This window comes from Punica granatum, chromosome 4 (genome assembly GCF_007655135.1).
Source record: "Punica granatum isolate Tunisia-2019 chromosome 4, ASM765513v2, whole genome shotgun sequence".
NCBI classification, from domain to species: domain Eukaryota; kingdom Viridiplantae; phylum Streptophyta; class Magnoliopsida; order Myrtales; family Lythraceae; genus Punica; species Punica granatum.
The window spans coordinates 13,579,810-13,602,289 of NC_045130.1; the positions used below are offsets into that span (position 1 = coordinate 13,579,810).

At 39.4% G+C, this 22,480-nt stretch overlaps 3 protein-coding genes across 3 annotated transcripts; all 3 read left to right on the forward strand.

Annotated features, from left to right (window-relative positions):
• The first annotated feature begins 9,957 nt into the window (after nt 1-9,957).
• Nucleotides 9,958-12,064, forward strand: LOC116205888 (50S ribosomal protein L18). Its single transcript, XM_031538581.1, has 2 exons — nt 9,958-10,393; nt 11,553-12,064. Exons 1-2 carry the CDS (start codon nt 10,223-10,225, stop codon nt 11,946-11,948), a joined length of 567 nt encoding a protein of 188 aa, XP_031394441.1. The 5' UTR covers nt 9,958-10,222; the 3' UTR covers nt 11,949-12,064.
• A 150-nt stretch (nt 12,065-12,214) lies between these two features.
• LOC116205889 (succinate dehydrogenase assembly factor 1, mitochondrial) lies at nt 12,215-12,882 on the forward strand. The gene has a single exon (XM_031538582.1). The coding sequence runs from the start codon at nt 12,424-12,426 to the stop codon at nt 12,703-12,705; it is 282 nt and encodes a 93-aa protein (XP_031394442.1). The 5' UTR covers nt 12,215-12,423; the 3' UTR covers nt 12,706-12,882.
• A 1,983-nt stretch (nt 12,883-14,865) lies between these two features.
• LOC116203742 (O-fucosyltransferase 9) lies at nt 14,866-21,199 on the forward strand. Its single transcript, XM_031535637.1, has 11 exons — nt 14,866-15,062; nt 15,187-15,665; nt 16,101-16,173; nt 16,869-16,945; nt 17,406-17,494; nt 18,283-18,480; nt 19,002-19,206; nt 19,321-19,488; nt 19,628-19,795; nt 19,924-20,114; nt 20,828-21,199. Exons 2-11 carry the CDS (start codon nt 15,282-15,284, stop codon nt 20,994-20,996), a joined length of 1,722 nt encoding a protein of 573 aa, XP_031391497.1. The 5' UTR covers nt 14,866-15,062; nt 15,187-15,281; the 3' UTR covers nt 20,997-21,199.
• Nucleotides 21,200-22,480: the final 1,281 nt, after the last annotated feature.

The following is a 22,480-nucleotide window of genomic DNA, read 5'->3' on the forward strand; positions in this document are numbered from 1 at the left end:
AATCATTCCAAAAAGGGCACCTGTAAAATGAACGCCCTGGATTTACTTTTGTGTTTGATATCATCCTCACTGCTGGCATTCTGCAATAACATAAGATGCTTCCACCTCTATCCATGGTTGAATCACCCTTGTCCATGCTCAAACAACTATACTTGGAGGTTGTTGAGGCTTGATCAGGGCTCATAGGGAAACTATCATACACACCGTGGCATTTGCAGCAATGGGTGTGCGAGCGATGGGAATGCGAGCTCATCGTGAAGGTGATACCTTGTTCGACTTTCTTCTGCACCCTCAACTTCTCTGCTCATTCCCTATTCTCATCATCCTCTCCCTACCCCATCGAAATGTTACTGCAATCAAAATTAGGGTAGACCGACAGTAAAAGCAAGACACAAGAATGCAATTGGGGACAACGACAGAGAGAATAATGCAACATCCTCACGAAGGACCATCAACATGTTGAGATTTGCCTGTCAACGACGGAGAGAATAATGCACATCGCCTCAACAGTTGTGCTCTATCTAGATTCAAAATGTATCATATTCAAATAGTAGTGTAAATTTTTAGGAGCACTAGTGAAAATCAACCGGTTTCTTATTCATGTTCGACTTCAAGCAACACCAACCGTTTAAATCTACCATTCATCACCAAATCAAGTGAAAATCTACTAACCTCGAGAGGGATGAACTCGTCTGGATTGCAATGGAGGTTGCAAATGAACTGCAGCTAGGATTGTAGGAAAGACCAAATTGGTGGTCGAACCCAAGCTCGAGAAGTTCATCTAGCCTGAGTGCGGCGCCCGTGCGTTGGTCGACCAGCGCCGCCGACTCTTCTGAGGGGAGGCGACGTCGGGTTCCTCTGGTGTGAGTCCGCCGCTTACCCCAATTTCCCTTATTTCCGCTTGCCCAAACTCTCCTGTTGAGCTCTCTGTATTTTGTTTGCCCTAATTGACTGCAGATGGGGGTGGGAGGGAAGGTGACGACGACTTTAGGTAAAACCTTTTTTTTTTTACTGGGGTGACAAAAACGATGTTGTACATGATGACGTGTACCGTTAATCGGGGCCGTTTGCCTACTAGATACCACATAAGCGTCCACGTTATTTTCTCGTAACGGCACTTACGGAATCTTGACGGTGGTACCAAAATGTTATAGATTCTGATCTTTCAATGATCATTTTGTTTAAAAATAACTTTCAAGTAGTATTTTGTTAGTTTTAAAATCTTTTGATCACTATTTTGATAGTTTTCTCTCTTTTTTTTCACGCTGTTTTAGCTTCAGGAGCTTGCGTATGTATCTAGTTAACTCTCCCAGGGCCACTTTATCTACATTCAGAGGAAAATCAAGGAAAGAACTATGGAATATCCTCTTATAGGCGTATACCCATCAAACGGTCGTAAAGCTACTAAGCTCCTGCAAGAACATCTCTTGAACTGCAGCTTGTTGAGTGTCCTATAGCTAACTTCGACGTACGGTTCTGCAAACTAACCATGATCAAATGAAGGCATGGCCTAGGGAAGAGGGGAAGAAGTTGAAGATCTAATGTACATTGTATTTTTCGATGCTCTGAGTCCATAGTTATATAACAAAATGTTTTTCCTTTTTATCGTTTACAGTTATATTTTTCGGTTGCATGTAAGAAAATATTTAGTATGAATGAGAAATGGAACTGAATTTTGCGCCGTAATTGGGACTCTTTTACATAGAAATGTTCCATTCAACATCTATTTCATCGTGCAAAAAATAAACAAGCCAAGTTCTGGGAGATTTGGAAGATGCATGAAATTTGCCTGAATGTGATATCTGGAAAAGATACCAATCAATATGTTAATCCACTTATTTGTTGCATATGTAATGTGTCATTCAGTTTTGGGAAAAGTATAATTTTAGTCCTGTACAAAATCGGGGTGGGGAAGAAGAAGGGAGCTTTTCTGACTGGATTCCATGTCAGCAAATTGGGCATCTAATGGGATTTCATGTCAGCAAATTTAATAATAAAATTAACAGAAGAATGAAAATAGAAAAGCAGCAAAAGATAAAGGATAAAAATAGAAATAGGATGAATATAGAAAAGTCACTAAACTTACATGACTGAAAGTATATTTTTCCCTTCAATTTTTCTAGATTAGTAAAATGTATTTTTGTTTATGCTCACTGAAAAAATGTGTCCCTATATGATATTTTTTTTGGCCTAACTCGTTGTGTGTCTTGGAAGAGGAGATGGATCTTATTCCGTTGGCATTCATGTTCAACTCAATTAATTCTACTCAATTAGAGTGGAGTCGGCAGACAAAATGTTTAATTATAGGAATGAAACACGTCTCTTATCGGATAGTCAAGAATCCTTGCCCGACCATTTTGCCCATAATTTTATCCCTTTCCAGTGTAGAACTTAGCTCGTAACCAACCAAGGTCTATCCACATCTCACATACCAAACCTTCCCACTTGCATAGTCTGCTTTATACAACAAATTAAAAAGTTTGTTGAACTACTGTCACTATTATATCTCATGTCAATCTATATAATTAGGCTGTTCTGTTCTGAAGAAGTTCCTCGTTTTTTGTTCATTAGGAAAATTTTGAAAATTAATATGGTTTTCCCTGGAAAACTGTTCTCATTTTCCAGGAAATATGTTCTCGTTTAATTAAATCGTATTCATTATTTGCACTCCAAACATCTTTATTCACCTTCCATTTGCATCTGGATATCACAATAAATGATGCATGAAAAATTAATTTTGGCACGAAATACTCATGGCATAGTCATCCAACTATGCATTTTTTTGGTATATTTTTCAAACTAGAGTCAAGTAATTAAATGTGCCAACTGCTTTCCGCCGGGAAAAAAAAGGTGCCAACTGTAGTACCATACAACAATAATCCTAGCCAGCATGGCATACTTTTCATGCTTTAGCTAATAAAGATGTATTAGGTATCTCATCGATTATCGAGACATCAAAGCACCGTCTTTTGCGCAACTTGCATCCAATAACTACTAATTAAGCCGATTGCTCTATCAAATTGTTGCAGAAGATTTTTAATCTTGGCAGAACATTGAATTAATTTAAAGTTTTTTTCCCTCCTAAAACGCTTAGGGCCTGTTTGGTTTCAAGATTTTATTTTAGAATCACAATTCTAACTTAACTATACCCACTACAAAACAAAATAATTCATACAAAGTCAAAGAGTGGACCCCATTTATATCAATTTTTTCCACAACAAAACAACATAACTCATACAAAATCAAAGGGTGGGCCCCATTTATTCCACTCAAAATCAAAATCAAAATCAAAATCTGATTTTAAAATTCTACTATGAAACCAAACGCAACCTTACTCTTTGCGGGACATGAAGCAAGACAGAAAATAAGGTAATTCTTACTCTCAACGTGGATAGAATAACAACTAAATACTAATTAAATGCAACGTCTAGTCGTGTCTGACAAAACATTTACTGGCACATTACTGTAATGGCATTCTTTTTCTCGTTAAATAGAGCACATTTTCTCCAATGCTTCTCTTGTCAAACTGCTCATACTCCTACTCTCTCTCAGTGATTATCAGTATTCACTAACTCCCCGTTCTAAAGCAAATTACCAAGCTTTAAATATAGATTTTCTCCTGTTCAGATTTTCGATGTGCCTTTAACACCTCCTAGTTGTAAATCTCTTAGATACATATGTTCCATCAATGGCTCTAATGATGTTCTGCGAATCTTCGAGAGTATTACTCTATCGGTTCAATGATATACCAGAAGTTCCGGATGTCATAGAGCATGACTTGGTAACCATCCTCATCTATATTACTGTTCTGCCATTGTTTTTTCCTGCCTTTTTTTAGATCAGTGACCTCATCTGAGGGACTATGGTCGCATTTGGCTCATCATAATTCGGATTCCATAAAATTAATACCTCATCATTGTAACAATCATTGTAAGAGCAAAATAGTAGGAGCACATTATATTAATTGCGTTCTCATGATCTTATGTGAATTCTATCATGCTGGCAATATTGTTACCCTCCTTTTCGGTGTTTCAGGCTCCGCTGCCTTGTTATCATGTGCCCTGACAAGGCTGTATCTGCAACCAGAGTATTGTGACTTTCAAAGAAGGAAATTGAAGGTATAGTCATACTACTGGCAACTCGGAGGACAAATTCTCCAGGTCCTACGATAAGTCCCTCAACGGATGACCACCGTTGAGTTAACGTTGGTTGGAGATGGCCACAGCTTCATTACATTCTGAGACTCTGTGGAATGTTGCAGATGTTCCCTCGCTCCAATTTCAGTTTCATCCTCAGATGACTGGAGCAAAAGAGCAGCCCGAAATGTCTTAATTACTGAGACACGTGATCAATCGCAGTAGTCTAGCGTGGCCTGCCTGACAAGTTGCTCCAAATGACAAAACGATGCACACGGTGCATGGAATACTATTCCGCTGGTTGACCTTAAAGACCAGCCGGGGAAAAAGCGTTAGGAATATTTTGGCTACTGGATGATACAGCCGTGGACTATATTAGACACATATATCCAATATAAGAGCATTTCAGCAATGGTCCCCCAGACTATGCGAGGTATGATGAGGCCAAGTACAACTGAGGAAGAAGTTGAAGAGTTTAACGTTAAAAAGTCCTTTGTAATTCAATATGCATTGTGTCCATTGATAATCAATACAATAGGAAAATATTTATGGTGCATTTGGTTTCAAAGTTAAAATAACTTTGATTTTAATTGTGAAAAATGACAAATGATTGTGTAGTGTGTTGAGTTAAAGTTAAAGTTAAAATTTTTTACCTGAAAAATGTATATTTTTGTTATGTAGTGTGTTGAGTTAAAGTTACAATTAAATTTTTTGTGATTTTAATTGCGAAACCAAACAGAGCATTAGTATTTGTATTAGGCCTATGGCCTATAGGCCTCCATTGTAATCGGGAAAAAATATATATATCTTGTACGAAAGAATGAAATAGAATTGCCTTACAAATTTTGTATAGCATTTTTATTCCATTTCCAGTCGTCGACACAAATGGATAAAGTCTTGGGATGGAATTTCAAAGATGAAATGTGCTACTTACTGTACTTTCCGGGGAGTTACATTTTCTACGTTTTTCAATTTATTTTGTTACATGTTTTGTACTTCTAGTTTTCTGAATAAGTTGAAATAATTACATTTTTCGTTTAATTTGTTTTTGGCTTATTATTTTTCGTCAAGTTCGTTCTTATTCCCGCTTATCATGCAAATAAATTAGGCATGAGAATCTATCAGGATGAGTAGAAAAAAAATTATTTTATGAGGAAAAAAAAGCAATATGAGATGAGAAGGAAATATTTCCCAAAAAATACACCTCAAAAAACTAATTATTACCATTCACTAGAGTTCTGATGTATTAAACTCAACTGGGATAATAAGGATGAAGTTGATCCCAGCCAAAACTTTTTACTTTTTGTTATTATTCGAAAATAACAATAATGGCAAAGCTGACCACCCAAAAAATAAAGGGTTTAGGATGAAAATGAAAAAGTGATGTAAGGTTGAGGACCAAATTAGCTATTTGCAATTCTACCCTTCTAACGCGGAGTCAGGGGTCAAAATGGTAAATAACAAAAACAAAACGCGCCCCACATCGGACATTTATAAAACCGAGCCTGGTCATTTGCTCTATATAAGTTAGATAAATAAACCCTTTCCGGGAGTGGAACTTGTATGCATGGACGAGTAAGGTCGGCCTTATTTTTACGAACCAAACCACCTCGCTGATGGAACCATATGCTCTATACAGCAAAAATGGTAGCCGTCCCACATCAGTTATCTGCAAGGAGTAGCTTCTTCTATTTGTACATGGGTGATCAAGGTAGTTGATTTTCGTTGATTGTGTTTCTTATCAATCATTTATCCATGTTATTAATTTTTATTTAAGAATAATAAATCAATTACGCATTATCTATTTAGGAGTCGTTCTTTCTGGGGAAATTCTCCAGTTTCTGCTGGTCATCTAAAAGTTTTTAAATTGTTGCCGTTTTCCAGTTAATTCGTAGCTACTGATCATTTTCAAGCGTACTAGAGAAATTTGAAATAATATGCTAGTTCCGTAAATTTTATTTGGAAACTGTTCTACCATCACTATTGTCATACAACGTTCGGAGAAATTCGTATATTTTAATAGGAAGAAGTTCTCTGGTTTCTGACCATTCGGAAATTTTGAAAATTGTTCCTGTTTTCCAAGAAATTTAATTGATTACTACTCTCCGAGCATCTTAATTCACCTTCCATTTGCTTCTGGATATATATATTCAATGCTGCGTGAAAAAAATTGGCTGGAAAATATTCATGACATATTGCTATTTATGGTAGTTTATTTAAAACTAGAGAGCTTTGACAAATAATGAATCCATCCATATATATCATAAATATAAGTACAAATAAATGTTCTCGCATTAATAGAAAAAAGTTATTGAAATAATATATTAAAAAATAAGAGAATATCATGATATACATAATTTCTAAAAATATCATGATCCTATAAAAAATTTATAACAAAAGGCTATTAGTTGATAAAAATAAAAATAAAATTTAAAGATAAGGATGTTATAAATAATATTTTAGAAAAAAAAAGTTTATATTATAATTACAGAACTCAATATATATGATAAATTTATATTAATAGTTAATTTAAAAATATATATGATGCATATTAATTGAAATAGAAATTGTTATTATAATAAGTTTTATTAAAAAATTACTGAAGATTATTATTTGAATAGCAAATAGGTCCTCTGGTTCGCGGACTGTTAGATTACTGTAGATGTTAGGATTACTTAAAAAATTGGCCTATTTATCAATTTCTCGAGAATGTCGGTCGGTGTATAGATCGTTGTGTTTGGTAAAAAAAATTGGATTATTGGGAAAGTGAATAGTATCAATCTGTTCTGCGTTACATTTATAACCGTATCATTCTAGGAATTATCGAAGCCTTTGAATCAAGAGATGGAGACAGATGTGATTGGGACAAACTTGGCAGGTCAATTACTGACCTTCTCAGAAAAGGGAATGGATACATTTAAACCAGAAATCTCTGTTGTAATGGCAATGACTTTAATGTTTAATCCTCTATAAATAGAGCATTTTCTCTGGCAATTTCATATCAAATCACATTTTCTCCTTCCTCTCTCTTGTAATGATGAAATTTCTCGACTACGTAGGATGGCCATTGTTCCAAGGCAAAACCCTAGGCCTCCTTTGGATTAGATTTTCACCCATTCATCATATATTCCTATGCCTTTTATCAATTCTAGAATTATATATCACTAAAACCATCCAAAATTCATATATGTCTTCAAGCTATATGGACAAGCTACAAAATGCGATTGTTACTCTATCGGTTCAGTGACATACCAGATTTCACGAGCATCAAACGGTATGAACTAATCACTAAATCCCTTCTCAATTTAGTTTACAAGAGCAATACGTTGAAAGTACTCTTTGTTGCATTCTCATGATAGCTCACATTAATTCTGTCACGCTGACTGGTTGTAACTAACGACCCTTTTTTTTCCCGCATTTTTCTTACATTTTTTTTTTCAGCTCCATGGCTTCCTCCCCGTGTGCAAGTACAAGGTCAAATCTCCTGGGGTCGTCTACAGACATTCAAAAGGAAATCACGGGAAAGGTCGATATCTCGTGGTCACTGGGAGCCCAATTCCCCAGCTGCTATGATATATCTCCTGATGAACTAAAGCTGTTCAGGTTGATATTCAGTACGAGATCCACCACTCCTTGATTACCCTCTGAATGTCCATGGAATATCCTTGTATGGGCATATACCCGGTGAAGGGGCATAGGAGCTACACAGCTCTTATGAACGCATCTTGGCCTTGCAGCTTGGGTTGCCTATTTTATGAGATAACATTGTACATTCGCACAAAGTCTTCATGCTCGAGAAAGGACTTGGGGTAGGGGCAAGAAGCTCAAAATGTGTTACGGTTTATATACTTAGGAGTTTGATGCTCGTAATGCATGCTTATATATATTGTAAGAAAATATGTGGTGCGAAGGAATGGAATGGAATCGCATACTGTAATGCAGACTGTTTTATGTAGAATTTCCATTGCATTCCATTTCACTTCCACTGTACCAAAATATAGGTGAAATTCCGGGAGGAATTCCGAAGATGATTGAGACTGTTGTATGTAGCGTTTCGAATGCATTACATTTCTATTCTACTGTACCAAAATATAGGTGAAATTCTGGGAGAAATCCGGAAGATGATATGTGCGTGATTGTAATTTCTGAAAAAGATTCCATTTTATACATTATTGCACTTATTTTTTGCATAAGGGGTGTCCCTATTTTTGTGTAAGTTAATTGAGATTTTCCTCTACTATTTACAATACTCAGTTTAAAACACGAGTTTCGATAGATAATTAACTAAATCTTCTTTTTAGAGCACCAATTAAAAGTGCCAACGCTTCTCTGTCCGAGTAATGATCTTGGCTGGCTTGGGAAGTCTTGGAGAAAGGGCACACCCCTAATTGAGCCACCCTACTCCACACTCTCTAAGGCTCTCTTCTGCTCAGGTGAACCGGGCTAGATCTAATGATTCCTTACGATGGCCATTCCTTGCGGGAGAGTTGTAGGCGATTTCTGGGGTCTTTTCTTGAGCAAGATTATCAACTTATAAGCGTGGCGGAAGGCAGTAAAACTCTGCACAGAATCATCTTGGCTGAAGGCAAGCAACTTATGCTCCGGGCTTTTCTGGTTTGCTTCTGCTGGCATTAACATCAGCTATGGGTGGCTACGCGGAGATCTCAGAGCATCTCAAAGCTCCTGAAGTGCAAAGTTCTCCTCCCTCAAGGAGAAACCGAACTTGGAATATCTTATTATTGTGATAGCAAGCTTTCCTAGGATACCAGCTGAACGAGCTTTTTATTTCCTGCATATTCGTTTTCATTGTAAAAGAGGGAAGATCAAGAATTTGAATCATGAATAGACTAAATTTATTTATATTGCTATAGGGTTTGTAAGTGTACTCCACCTGAATTTCTGGGTAATACAACATGCGAGAGAGATTCGATGCATGAGATATATTAATATAATCTTATTCCTTTCTTGAGGTACTCCTTACATGGGTGTCAAAAACTCAAACTACCGAGCACTGGTTCCCATCTCGCGAAATTTGCCTGCGCAAGAGAGGGGACCTCGGTGAAAACTATCTTTCTTACCGTGTAACTCGTTAGTACCCGCTAAAAAGCTATCTTGAATTCCTATCAGCTAGAATAAAGTGCTAGAATAACTATCCGATCAACAAAAAACTTCTGGTTATGCAAATATATATATATATATATATATATATGTACTTCTCTTCCAGCAAAAATCTCCGTCTAAGCATTAGGAATATGTTTGCAAAAGAACGACTCTGCGAGTTTTAATATTGGGGAAAGAGACATTTTTTGTCTCATAAGTTTGGCCTTAAGTCAATTAATAGAATTCATGTTCATATCAAACATGACAAATAGACCGTCGACCGTCTCATCTCTTTCAGACGGCTTGGACAAGAATTGCAAGCCCGAACAAAAATCCAAACCAGACTACAATTATTTTTTAAATTACTAACTGCCTCTCATAATTTTAGCATCAGGATTTTAATGTTAGTCTCCACGGAACGTCTTTATTTCTTAAAAATGAAATAAAGAATTATTTCAAAAAATAAGATATATTTAGTTCAGAATTATAACAAGAAAAATCTTTCGAATTTAGGAATGAATTAATTGAAAACCTAGTAAATGGGTCATTATAAATACGATTGGACCCCGATTAGATGGTGTCACTTTCTACCTAAAAAATGGCGAACTAAAATCAATCAACGCCCAAGCAAAAATACTGGATCTTCATTCAAATACTTTTCCAAAAAAAAAAAAAAGGTTTTAACTGAATCGGGCCGATATTTGAAGCCCGTACACACTCTATCCTTTGAAAGCCCGCCCGTTTTCCCCGTCTTTCTTCTCTCTCGCTCCCAGGCCGGTAGTCACTTCAACGACGACCTCCGCAGCTTCAACTCCTCCATTGCCAGCCGCTGGTGTTATCGCCGGTCGAAGGCGCAAAGAGGTCACATCATTCAGGCTAGTTCACCCACACCGTCTCCTTTACTGCTGACAGACCTCAGCAATCACGTCCATCCCCTAAGCTGGAGGTTCTGTCAGGAAGCTGAAACGGAGAAGGCGGGGACACATATGGCTCTCGCAATTACCACCCTTCGAGCTCCGCCGGCAAGGACTCGTTCGCCTGTCGTGTCCGACTCCGTGCCGACTCGCTCGGTGAGACCCACTTCCCTCTCGTGGGCCTCTGCATTTCCCGCCATCAACATCTCAATCGCCAGACCCACGAGCCCTCCTCTCAACAAGGTATTGCATCTTTGCTTTTCATCCGACAAAAATTAGGTGTCTTGAATTCTGCGGTTGGTTTCCGAAGAGAATTTCCCGCGAAAAGAATGGAGGAATTGTCTTGCTTTATGTTTCAATTAGATAACGGGTGAAGTATGTCTCTCAGCTTCGGCAAGGCATTTCTGGGTTTTGAGGTTGAGTAGTCTCAGACTACAGAGGAGAGGAAAGGAGTGAACTTTGCTTTGTGGTTTCATAGTGTCCTGATATTACTGAACTGAACATATGCCTGCCATTAGTAATTGCCCAGGCATAATGAGTACGGTCATCTCGGTCTCATGGTTGATGACATTGAGGTGTTTGAAAGCTTTTGTTGAACTCACCTTCATGTTCCTCCTGTTGAAGGGCACGAGTAGGATTGGATTCACTCCTTAGCACATTTCTCGGAAGAATTTGTACACTCACTTTGTTTGCTCCAAGAATGAGCTAGCTGTTTGTAATAGATACAAGTTGAGTTGTTGGGCGATTTGTTTGTCATGTCTGTTATGTGATTACGATTTCTGTAGTGTTTGAATACAGCCCTCAATCGTATTAATCAGAGATGGAGTGAGTAAATAGACAGAAGTAGGGGGGGTTCGCAAGGCTCGGAACTATGACCACTGTTTCAATGCCATGTTTAGTAGCGCCGTCTTAAGCCGATGGTAAAGTCTGCCGACAATGTATTGCTAACCGTATCTGAAGAATTGCTTGTGATTTGTAACCCTTATATATCTGTTCTTGTGGAAGATGACTTAATGCAGAGCTTCCACATTCGAAGAGAAGGATTCTTTGCTTTCATTTACCCAATACACGATGCATTTGCTAAGAACTGGAAGAGCTCTTCAGCTGTGCCGCCAAGGAATTTTTTGAACTTCTGATCACGTAGCTCGTGCATTCAATCACGTTGTCCTCTTTGTGCTTGATCATATTGCCATACCTAGTCTGTGATTATCTGTCCATACCGAGAGTCCTTGCCGCAATTAAACTCCTTTTTCTGGGACTTTTTGAGTAGTCTATTGCAGATTGTATTTCTCTTGATAGTAGTGTACCCACGAATTGGCATAAGACGACGTGAATTAATTTCAGCTTCAGCAGAACAGTCTTGATTTTGATCTGTCTTTCCACCTCCGGTATGCATTTCTAGGAATCATTCATTCGGTCTGCTTGGACCCGAAGATCCCGCAGTGAGGCCGCAAAGAAGCCCAACAGGAAGTCCTGGAAGCAGAGGACAGACCAGTACATGAGACCGTTCTTGCTGAATGTGTTCTTCTCGAAGAGATTCATCCATGCGAAAGTCATGCACAGGGGAACGAGCAAGGTCATCTCTGTGGCTACAACGAATGCCAAGGACCTCAGGACCAGTCTGCCATCTCTCACGGACAACAACGCTTGCAGAGTTATTGGGAAGCTCATCGCCGAGCGGTCGAAGGAGGCTGATGTTTATGCAATAGCCTATGAACCGAGGAAGGACGAGAGGATCGAAGGCAAGCTCGGGATCGTGATCGATACCATCAAGGAGAATGGTATCATTTTCGTCTGAGATAGTGACGTGTTTGTGAAGCCGGTCATTATGCCGATGAATATTGTACCTGTATAAATAATCATTGTGCCTATTTTAACCTATTTTTGGGACGAATGGAAGTTATTTTCTTTTTATTTTTTAACTTTTAACAAAACTAATAAAAGAAATTACTGTTGCCAATGTTACCAACAAATATTATAAATAAATCGAGAAATCTAGATGTTAAAAAAAGTGAAATGAAATATTATAAGAAAATAAAAATTATAAGAATAGGCAAAAAAAAAAAAGGACATTAAATTAGTTGGGAAATTGGGTTTTTCATTCTCTTCCATTTTCCAGTTTGGGCCCGCGACTGGCCGCGAAAAGCTGCTCGCTGTTCCTCGACCCCCAACTTTCCGAGCGGTCGGCGCCGTCTTCCGCCGCCGAATCTACCCTTCTCCTCAGGTCTATAGTCTCTTGGGCCACAGCGTCGTCGCACCCCGAATGAACAGCTATGGGTTCGCCGAGGCTTTCCGGCATGCAAAAGCAGGTGCTCAGCCTCTACCGTGGCTTCCTCCGGGCTGCTCGCTCCAAGTCCACGGAAGACCGCCGCCGCATCGAGTCGATCGTCGTCGCCGAGTTTCGACGCAATGCAAAGGAGGTGGATCGGAAGAATTTCCTCTACATCGAGTACTTGCTCCGCCGCGGCAAGAAGCAGCTGGATCAGCTCAGGAACCCTGACACCACGGGTTTGTCGTCCTTCGGCCTTGATTCCTCTCGGAATAGAGAACCTTAGAAGTAACCCTAGCCTGTTTGTTCATCCAAAAATTCATTGTGCTCGAGGTTTTGCTGTAAGTTCAATGTGTTTGAAATGAATAAGCGTTTCTTATTTCGATGGTAATATATAAGTCACATTGAATGTGAACACAATCTATACATATATATCAAAATGTCATCTTGTTCATGGAGCATAGCGGGGCCTGATCCTTTGTCGGAAGATCTCTGATTTCTCTGCTGATCAAATTTGATGTTTTTACTGGCAAGTGTGGATGCTTTGGGTTAAAGGATATGTTTGGTTCTGCATATGTGGTTGTGATGCTGCACTGAGTGTGAGTGTGGCTGAGTTTGATTTTGAAGAATTGTCCGCTTCTCTGTTTCCTGTCATGGGAAAACATATTTCGAGCCATTTTCGCAGGAACAAGTTTCCAAAACTTGACCTAGATGTTATCAGGTTCTCGATTTTGTTTGCCAGGGAAGAGGGAAACAAAATCTTCTGATAGTATTCTCATATTAGGGAAGTCCTTTGGAGTTTCTCATAGTGTCCGAGGAAGAATCGGTGTATGGAGTAAGGCAGCATTGTTTGTGTTGCCGTCCGTATTGATGCCTTAAGTCCATTAGTGCTTTAACTGTCTTGAACTAGCACTTGATTGCGGAGCTCGTGAAAGCGACTGCAAATATTGCTGGAGTTGAGAGACTGCATTTGAAATACAATGGACAGATTCTCGGAAGGCCGCCGAAACATGCTTTTTGTTTGGTGTTTTGGTCTTTTGGTTTGAATTTGGTCGCATCCTGAGGAGCTCTCAGTTTTGTAAGAGATGGTTCTTGTAGTTTTCTACCCTCTGTATGATCAACTTGAAGGGAGCTAAGTTCAGTTTTCTCAAGCTGCATCTTTGCAATATTCGACGAGGAATGATCTCGGGAGCCAATTCATAGTGATTGAACTTCTCTTTGCGGCTCCTCAGATGATGACTGAACTTCTTGATGCATACCTCTCCAAAGTAGACCCTGCGATGAATTCGCAGCAGTCAATCTGAGCTACTGAGGTCAAGGTTTGCCACTTATACACTTGTCTAGTTATTAATTCTTACGAATAACTTGCTACTGGCTAGTCTTTGCGAAGTCCCGGGAACTGTCCCTTCTCGCTTCCGGAGATTACATTACACTCTGAGTGCTCATGACTATCAAGTATAGATGCGCTTGTGTCGACCATTCTGGATATTGAAAACTAGCTTATCAAATTTACTTGCTTTTTGTTCAGCAAGGTATGTTGCTTGCGGCTGTGCTAGCAGTGTGCAGAGCTTCGAGTGGTTGAGAAAATACTATGACTAACACCTTAATTAAGGTGGCCCGGGTAAGTTCCAATCAAAAGTGAATAGTAAAACAAGTGGATAATCATAAACTGTAAATATTATATAAAATGCATCATAAAGTTTCCATTTAACAAATAGTCCATTCATGTTATATTATACTATTTCTTATATAATAAAAGTCGGGCGGAAAAAGAAAGAGCAAAGAGAGATTGGTGGAGGAAGTCTTCGATGCGTGATTCCATTCAATCAGTGTCGGTGGACTGGTTGGGTTAACTTAGCTTGGGGCCTTGCTAAGCCTCTACCGTGCAAACTTGTGGGCCATCATAATTTCACTGTATATTTTCTCAAAATAAATATATGGAGATGCCGTTGGGTAAGATAAGCGTGGAAGTCCGATAAAATGAGTTGCACGTGCGAGGACAAGTACGTGATATCACATTCTTCGTTGCAATTCCTCGTCATACGTCCTAATGTGCCAATTGTATGTTTCTTCCATGGACAAGAGACGTTACGCGAAAATAACGAAAAATGAATGTAGCATTTCGCGATTATCACCAACCACTTAATTCGAATAATCATTATTTTTATTTTCTAAAATGAAAACACATAGGTTGAAGATAATTGTCAAAATCCGGTATAGTCCAGTCTGGACCCCCCCGGTCGAAAACGACAACCCTGTCACGCACAGCTTCCTCTTTGACTGGGTGGCTTCAAGCTGATCCGGGTGCACGAGCTGTCCTCGCACCATTGAGGTGGGACCCACGGGGATCGAGGGCAAAAGGTGCATGCGCCGGCTTTATGGAACTGTCTCGCCCCCTATGTCCATTAACTCCACTCTCTCTCTCTCTCTCTCACTAAATGGACTGGGAGCTATTAACTCCCTCCCTCCGCACTTCCACGATCGATCGAGCAATCCCAAAACAGCACCGACGCCATTGATATCCTTCTCGCAGATCGATGGATCTGAGTAGTTGATTCCTCACTCATTCGTTCGTGTCGTGACTGACGGCATTTTCCGTTTGTTCCTGGAGATAATACATCTGAACGGCACCCACATCTGCACGTAACCATCCGCTGTCCATCCACACTATACCACTTCATTGAATCAATTCCTCCCCTGTTCCTGTTCATCGAAGAGACAACACGGAATTGAATTGGGTCCTCATTAATCAGTCCGTTTCCTGCAGCTGCGGTTTCAGCTGAGAACATGCTAAGCTCTCCAGCTCCACTCTGCCTTCCACCTTTCAGCTGCTGAGTCCCCCAGCAGGAGCCTCTGTGCTCAATGCAACACGGGTACAGCCGCCTCGGCGCCGTCCGGTCCAACGGGGGGTCGCCTCCGCCCTCCCCGCGATTCCGGCAAGGCCGGAACAAGAGCCTCAGTGTCGGCGGGAGCGGGAGAGGTGCGAGGCAGAATTTGGTGGAGAAGCTGGTGGTTCTTGTTATATCCACTGTGTTCAGGAGGAGAGGGGTGCTCCTGTTCGCGCCGCTGCTGTACTTTTCCGGGATGCTTCTGTATATGGGGTCGTTAGGTTTTGACGTTAGTTTTAAGAGAATCGGCCACGGTGGCGGTGGGCCGAAGCCTCCCGGTTCCGTGTACAGGAGTCCTCAGGTGTTTGAGAGTCTACGGCCTTTCATGGAAGCTGATAGCAACGAGACCCATAACGCGGTAACTCCGTCTTCCCTAATTTCATATAGTACTCTGTCTTGTTTTAGAAGCTTTTGGGTTTGGCTATGGTCATTACTCTTGTGGCTGTCTTGTGTTAGAAGTATTTGGCTATGTTCAATTACTCTTTCACAGAAAGTTTTGCAGACAAAATGCGGTCAATGATTTAGAGTGATGCACTCGATTTCATGGTTGTAGTAGCTTCTCATGATTCGGAACAATCGCTATCAGACTGATGTTATGCCAGATTCTGTAGGATTTATTTTTCCCATATGAATATTGAGTTGCATATGTAATTGGCGAAATAAAATCAGATTGTGCATGTAGAAATCTTTGCTACTTTTGGCGTTGCATGGTTCATTCTGCATTTGTGTGTTAGTTTGTCTTATCTCTAGAGTTGTTTTGACTGATCTCCCTATGAAAGTGAAATTTTTACAGCTGATGAGGGCATGGAAACCGAACATACGGCAAGTTTGGAAGCCTTGTATCAGCCCGACAATTTCCCAAGCAGGTAATTCATATTTCAGTGTTTATTGTCCTCTGAGATGAATGTGAGACACTTGTTACAGCCTTTTAGCCACTGACTTTGTTTCTCCTGGAGTGCCGTTCTGCCTTTTCTGGTTCTGACTTTGGTGCTTAATTGTGTTTCCTTTTTTTTTTCTTTTTTTTTCCCCTAATAACAAGGGTTATGGGCTTCGCCCAACCAATCCCCCAGCACACATGAACAGACTGCATCCATTATGGATATGTATATGCCTTTGCTGGGACAGACTGTAATATTGTACTTTCAATCCATCAGATGAGTCCTGGGCGCTGCAGACATTTGGTGCGAATATCATTATGTTTAGAGCAAAGGCTGTGCTAGAACTATCAAATGGTCCCATTAACCGGTTCCTCTGATGCATAAGCACACCCTTCTTACTGATAAGAGAAAAGGTGTTCTATGGAGGCACGAGTTTGCCTGTTTACAGGATTTTATTTGCATATTGGTTTTCCTTATGGCAGGTTATTTATTAATGCCATATTTCCTTATCATTATTTGAACAATACAAACAATAAAGGGCTAATAATTAAATGAAGTGGAGTTGTTCTTGGACTTGGGTTTCATATGCAGCCAATCGGCTTATTCCTTTTCATTTATACAATGTACTTGTATAATTTACCAAAGCTGGTTGTCTTCTTCCTTTTTTTTTTTTTTACCTCTAGGATCCCGGGAGTTGCCAGAATCTAACGGTTTCCTCATAATTGAAGCAAATGGTGGATTGAATCAGCAACGCTTATCGGTATGTTCTCTAAAACCGATGATGTATCATGTTTATGCATATTCTTTTGCAAGAGTTCTGCCATATTTGCTTATTTCATCAACTAGAGTGCTGAAGGAGAATTGTCGTGGTATGAGATCAGAGCCCTTTCCTTTGCTTTTCGGGATTTGATTAGCTAAGACGGATACGAGCACTTTCATATTAGAAGGAAAATTTTTATTAGCCAATAGATTTTATTGCAATTACTTTTCACTATATTAAAAACCAAATTACCAGTTCATGCATCTTACCCTTTTATAGTTATTACATATGTTTATACACTATAGTAATTATCAATACACATTCGTGACCCTCGGTAGCATAGTTTTAGTGTTTTAATGGTGGAGGCTTCTGTCACCAGAAATGTCACTTTTCTAAGGTGCAATTTTATTAGTTTTGTTTCTCATTGCATTTTCTTTTGATTTTCAATTGTTTAAAACAGATATGTGATGCAGTCGCAGTTGCTGGACTCTTGAATGCTACCCTTGTGATTCCAATATTTCATTTGAACAGTGTTTGGCAAGATTCTAGGTGAGCCGTGTTTCTTTTTAGATGATTAATGGTGTGTATGTGAAACACATAACTCTGTCATGTTGTAATATTGTTCAGCGGGGGAGGGATAAGACACCTCGTTAGTGGACGCTTGATTGTTCCAAGTAAAGCCCATGCTTACTATGACATGGATAAGCCCACCCCTAGACAGCTTTAGATGGTGTTCTTCAACATTAGTCAGAGTTCATTCATGGAAATGTGCTTTCAGCAAAGGAGCTTACGGCAGCTGTTCTTCACATTCTGATATTTAATTAGAAAAAGTAAGGAAAATTTGATGTGCCCCAGTGATATCAGAGAAGTTTGATAATGTTGCATGTAATTTGTCAATTAAAGAGCCTAGGTTTAGATAATCAGCGACTGAGTAAATCATTCTTAGAATGGTTTGCTTGAGGGTAGGCACTTCGTTGATGTAGTTATTATATCCAACTTAAAAGGAGGGCAATTGAGATCATTTGAGAATTGGACATGGAAGGAAAAGGACCTAAAACCTACAAGTCATAGTTTGACTTGCGAATGTATATCTCAAATGCCTGTTGGGATTTACTTGCCATTTTTCTCAATGATGAATATCAGTGTTAGAACAACCGTTTAGTGCAATAAGACTCCTGTCTCTATGAAGCACCATACTGATGTGAATGTTCCGAAGTTTGTTGTCAATGCCTTAGTAAGTAGACCATTTAATCAACTAGGATCGATACTGATGCTCAATGTGTAGTTGCTCAGTCATTTAATATCTTACTCCTTTTGTTCATCTACAATGGCTTCAGCAAATTTTCAGACATTTTTGACGAAGATTTCTTCATAGATGCACTCAAGAACAATGTAAAAGTAGTGAGACAGCTCCCAGAGGATGTACTTCAGCGATACAATTACAATATAAGCAGCATAGTGAATCTCAGAGTAAAAGGTTGGTCAACTCCGGCTCATTATCTTCAAAAGGTTCTCCCAAAGATGAAAAAACTGGGGTATGCACTTTGTCTTTCCTTTGTGAAGTTCGTGCATTTAGTTTTGAGGAGTTCACTTGCTGAATATTTGAGCTCTGCTCTCTATCTCCTATGATTGGAAGATTCATATGATTTGCATTATGCACATGCAAAGATTTACTTGGAAAATAGGAAGTAATATTTGGTTACATCTAACTTGCCGTTTTTGCTAGTCTTAAGCTATGTAGGTGGAGACTCTTTGCAAATGATCAATTATAAGGTTTTTGTTTTTCAATTTATATATTTTATTGTATAATGGATATCTAAGAATGCATGAGGAGAAAGATGGATATAGTAAATAGTAGAAAAACCAGTCGGTTGAGAATTAGATATACATGCAGACATGGGTGTGTTGTCTCATATAAAATAGTAAAGATGATTATCTCTATATTGGGATCCTGCTTATCAGCTTTGTGCATTATCTTTAAGTGAAAGTCAGCCCATTAGACCTTTTTATAGCAAGCACCGGCATATGACGAAGACATGGAATATTCTTGTTACAGAGCTGTACGAATTGCACCCTTCTCCAACAGATTGACTCAAGCAGCTCCTTCGTATATTCAAGGGCTAAGATGCTTTGCAAACTTTGAAGTGCTGAGGTTTGCCGAACCTATCAGACTACTTGCAGAGCAGATGGTTCAGAGGATGATCAAGAGAAGCTTCGCTGCTGGTGGAAGATACGTGTCAGTGCATCTTCGCTTTGAGAAGGTGCTTTCTTTGTTCTGCTGTCTCTCACCCATGTCCATATATATCGACCTTTTTTTTGCTGTGCATATACATTTCGACCTATTGTCTCATATCTCCCCTACTTTCTTTGAACAGGATATGGTTGCATTTTCATGCTGCGAATATGATGGAGGAGAGGAAGAGAAATGGGAAATGGATGCTGCCCGAGAAAAGGGTTGGAGAGGAAAATTTAGGAGAAAAGGTAGAGTTATAAAACCAGGAGCTAATCGTATGGATGGGAAATGTCCACTCACTCCACTGGAGGTATAAGCTGCACTGACCTTTCTGTTGTTGAGCCTGATTTCATCTGGTTCCAGATTTGCACTTCTTCATCAGTTGCATGCAGTATTAGGCGCTCCTTAGGCTAGTTGTTTGATGAATTAGTAAGTTTTCGGTTTTACAGGTTGGAATGATGTTAAGCGGCATGGGTTTCGATAACACAACTTCAGTTTATGTAGCTGCTGGGAAAATTTACAAAGCAGAAAAATATATGGCCCCTCTTAAGCTGATGTTTCCTCACCTTGAGACGAAGGACACTATTGCTACTCCGGAAGAACTTGCTCCATTCAAGGTACTGTGCTGTTTGTCTGTGGTAAGCTGTTTCGCTTATCATTTTGTCAACAACTCAACCAAACAGAGGACCGTCCGACAAGTGGACATTTCTTGAATATTATTACAGAAAACCTTCTGATATTGCAGGGCCACTCGTCTAGGTTGGCGGCTCTCGATTATACCGTTTGTCTTCACAGCGAGGTTTTTGTCACAACCCAAGGGGGCAATTTTCCTCACTTCTTGATTGGACACAGGCGGTATTTATATGGAGGACATGCTAAGACCATCAAACCTGATAAGAGGAAGATGGCACTGTTATTTGATAGCCCCAGAATCAGGTTCACATCTCTCTATTCTTTTCCAGTTTCTCCTTTCACTTTTTCCCGTAATTTAAGATACTTTGATAAACTAGAAGATATGCGACTGAAGGGAAGTGTATCCCATCTAGAAACTGAAAACGGTGTTGAATATTATCTGGAGGCTGGAGGGGGTTATGCTTGTGAATTTGACTTGACCGCGATAAAACTCGAGGGCTGCACTTCTGTGCTCTCACAAATCACAAGAAAAACAAGAAACAGAATGTAACGCACAGAGAGAATGAGGGAATGCAATTCTTCATTCATAATAGTTCTGTCTTTCAGACTTTCGAGTGCTTAAAACAAAGTACAGGCACAAAGTGGTATAACTGCCATTCACACAGAAAGATAACTGCCATATTACACCTGTCTTGCTTCCCTAAAAATTAGGAACTTAAACTAAACATAAAAGGATGCATAACACATAATAGAACAAGAAATAACTGTCATCTTGTCTGATCCAATCCACATCAGCACAGCACATCAACACATCTGCTCAGCAGCTCTGATAGAATCTCCAGCAGACCGATATGACTCAAGGACTCCTAACAATTTAGCGGGTATAGTTTAGTCATAAAAGAGCACCTCACATGGACTCCTAACAATTTCCTTGACGATGATTACGTTACTTATGACAAATTTTTGCCATGTATTTGGCACCAATTATTGTTCTTCACACGTCACACTTCCTGCAGATGGGAACACTTCAAGCGACAGATGAAAGATATGCTCCGCCACAGCGACGGCAAGGGAATCGAGCTAAAAAAGCCGAGCAGTTCCCTCTACATGTTTCCGGTGCCTGATTGTATGTGTAAGGAAGAAGGAAGAGAATTAGAGTACAGTAACACAACAACACTCGTTTGAAACTTTACTGTTCTGAGTCCCCTCAGGGAAGCTTACTTCAGCTGTATCTTATATATAGTGCGATATTCCATTGATTTGTAAATTCGATTCTTTCACTCGAGATAAGAGGGTGCGAGGCTTTGATTCTTCCTTTCGCTCTTTGTAATTGTTAGTTCGGGATGATGCGAAGTCAATGATATACTTGACATTATCTTGTGGCTGAAGGTTCCTTAGTAGAGAGAATCCGTTATCGGTTGTCGAAAGTCATTTTCTATACAGTTAATAGGATAAACCAAGGTAAAGGTGACATGCTTCGGTTCGCATCAGTGCTGGTCATAGAAGCGAAACCGAGAAAAACCTCGACGCTATAGTCAGCCAAAACTTTTTATTCAAAATGCCTTTAGAACCGATGGCCCCGTACTTTCCACGGTGCAACTACTAAGTTATTAAGCACCCCAGAATATATTCCTGCACATAGAAAGGAATTATTAAGGGAAGCTAGTTGGAGGTCTCTCGTGCTTAGTAAGAGAGAGAGAAGGGAAGCCGCCGTGTAAAAATTGTTTAATTTATCTATCTGAAGTAATAGATGACATTTTTCGAGTTGTTACTTGCCACTTCTTCCAATTCTTTTCTTCTCATCCTCCAATTGTTTTTTAAATTTTTAAACAGATAACTAATTTACCGGAAAAGGATAAATAAATTAATTACAATGAGGGGACTCGAATACTTGTATTTGTGGGCGCCCCCCATTTTTCTCTCTCTAACTCTAACATGAGAAAAATTACGAAGAGAAAGTCATAAAGGAAAAACACCAAGATCCGGCAACCCGGCGGTAATGACTTGAGTTGGTCATTCGGGTATCCCGAGCCGCACACCTCCGCAACTTTTCTAAGTCTACAATACTATGCATTGCCTACTATAATGATTATGGTTAACTTGATCAGAATCTCAATTAGCACCCTATGGATATATATTGCAAAAGTGCCTTGATGGTCGATGTCTCGCGAGCATAGCCGCGTCGGTGCCTATCGAGCTGGTAATTACACGCGAATGAACCCCGTAGAAAGAACTAAACCTTTCAAACTAAAAGAGAGGGGAAAAAAGAGAGAGAGAGAGAGAGAGAATAAACTTAGAATAACAAATCCATATATGCAAAATACATGTAAATGTATATTTCTATTTTGGATAATGAACGACTTTATCAAAAAGGATTATGAAGGGGGGGCCCTTTCGTGTCTTTTCCCGGGTCCACTTTTAATGTAATTTTTCTGCTTTAATATTTTCGTAATTAACTTGCAAAGATTGGGATGGTCATTTTTTTTTCGCTTTGAAAGGGTCGTATATATTTTTTGGGATGAAATTGAATGTATTATTTTTCAATTTGGGTATTCATCGCTATCTAACAGATGGATGAATTTATGATTTTATGATATGTAGTTGCACTTGGACCGATTGAAAATTTTAATTATTACTTAATAATTTATATACAATAAATTATAAGAAAG

What these genes read in the sequence shown, in the direction of transcription:
- LOC116205889 (XM_031538582.1), top strand. Translation starts at nt 12,424, where the DNA reads ATGGGTTCGCCGAGGCTTTCCGGCATGCAAAAGCAGGTGCTCAGCCTC.
- LOC116205888 (XM_031538581.1), top strand. Translation starts at nt 10,223, where the DNA reads ATGGCTCTCGCAATTACCACCCTTCGAGCTCCGCCGGCAAGGACTCGT. An exon ending in CGAGCCCTCCTCTCAACAAG is followed by an intron (nt 10,394 to 11,552) that starts GTATTGCATCTT and finishes ATGCATTTCTAG; the next exon opens with GAATCATTCATTCGGTCTGC.
- LOC116203742 (XM_031535637.1), top strand. Translation starts at nt 15,282, where the DNA reads ATGCAACACGGGTACAGCCGCCTCGGCGCCGTCCGGTCCAACGGGGGG. An exon ending in GCAACGAGACCCATAACGCG is followed by an intron (nt 15,666 to 16,100) that starts GTAACTCCGTCT and finishes AAATTTTTACAG; the next exon opens with CTGATGAGGGCATGGAAACC. An exon ending in CCCGACAATTTCCCAAGCAG is followed by an intron (nt 16,174 to 16,868) that starts GTAATTCATATT and finishes TTTTACCTCTAG; the next exon opens with GATCCCGGGAGTTGCCAGAA.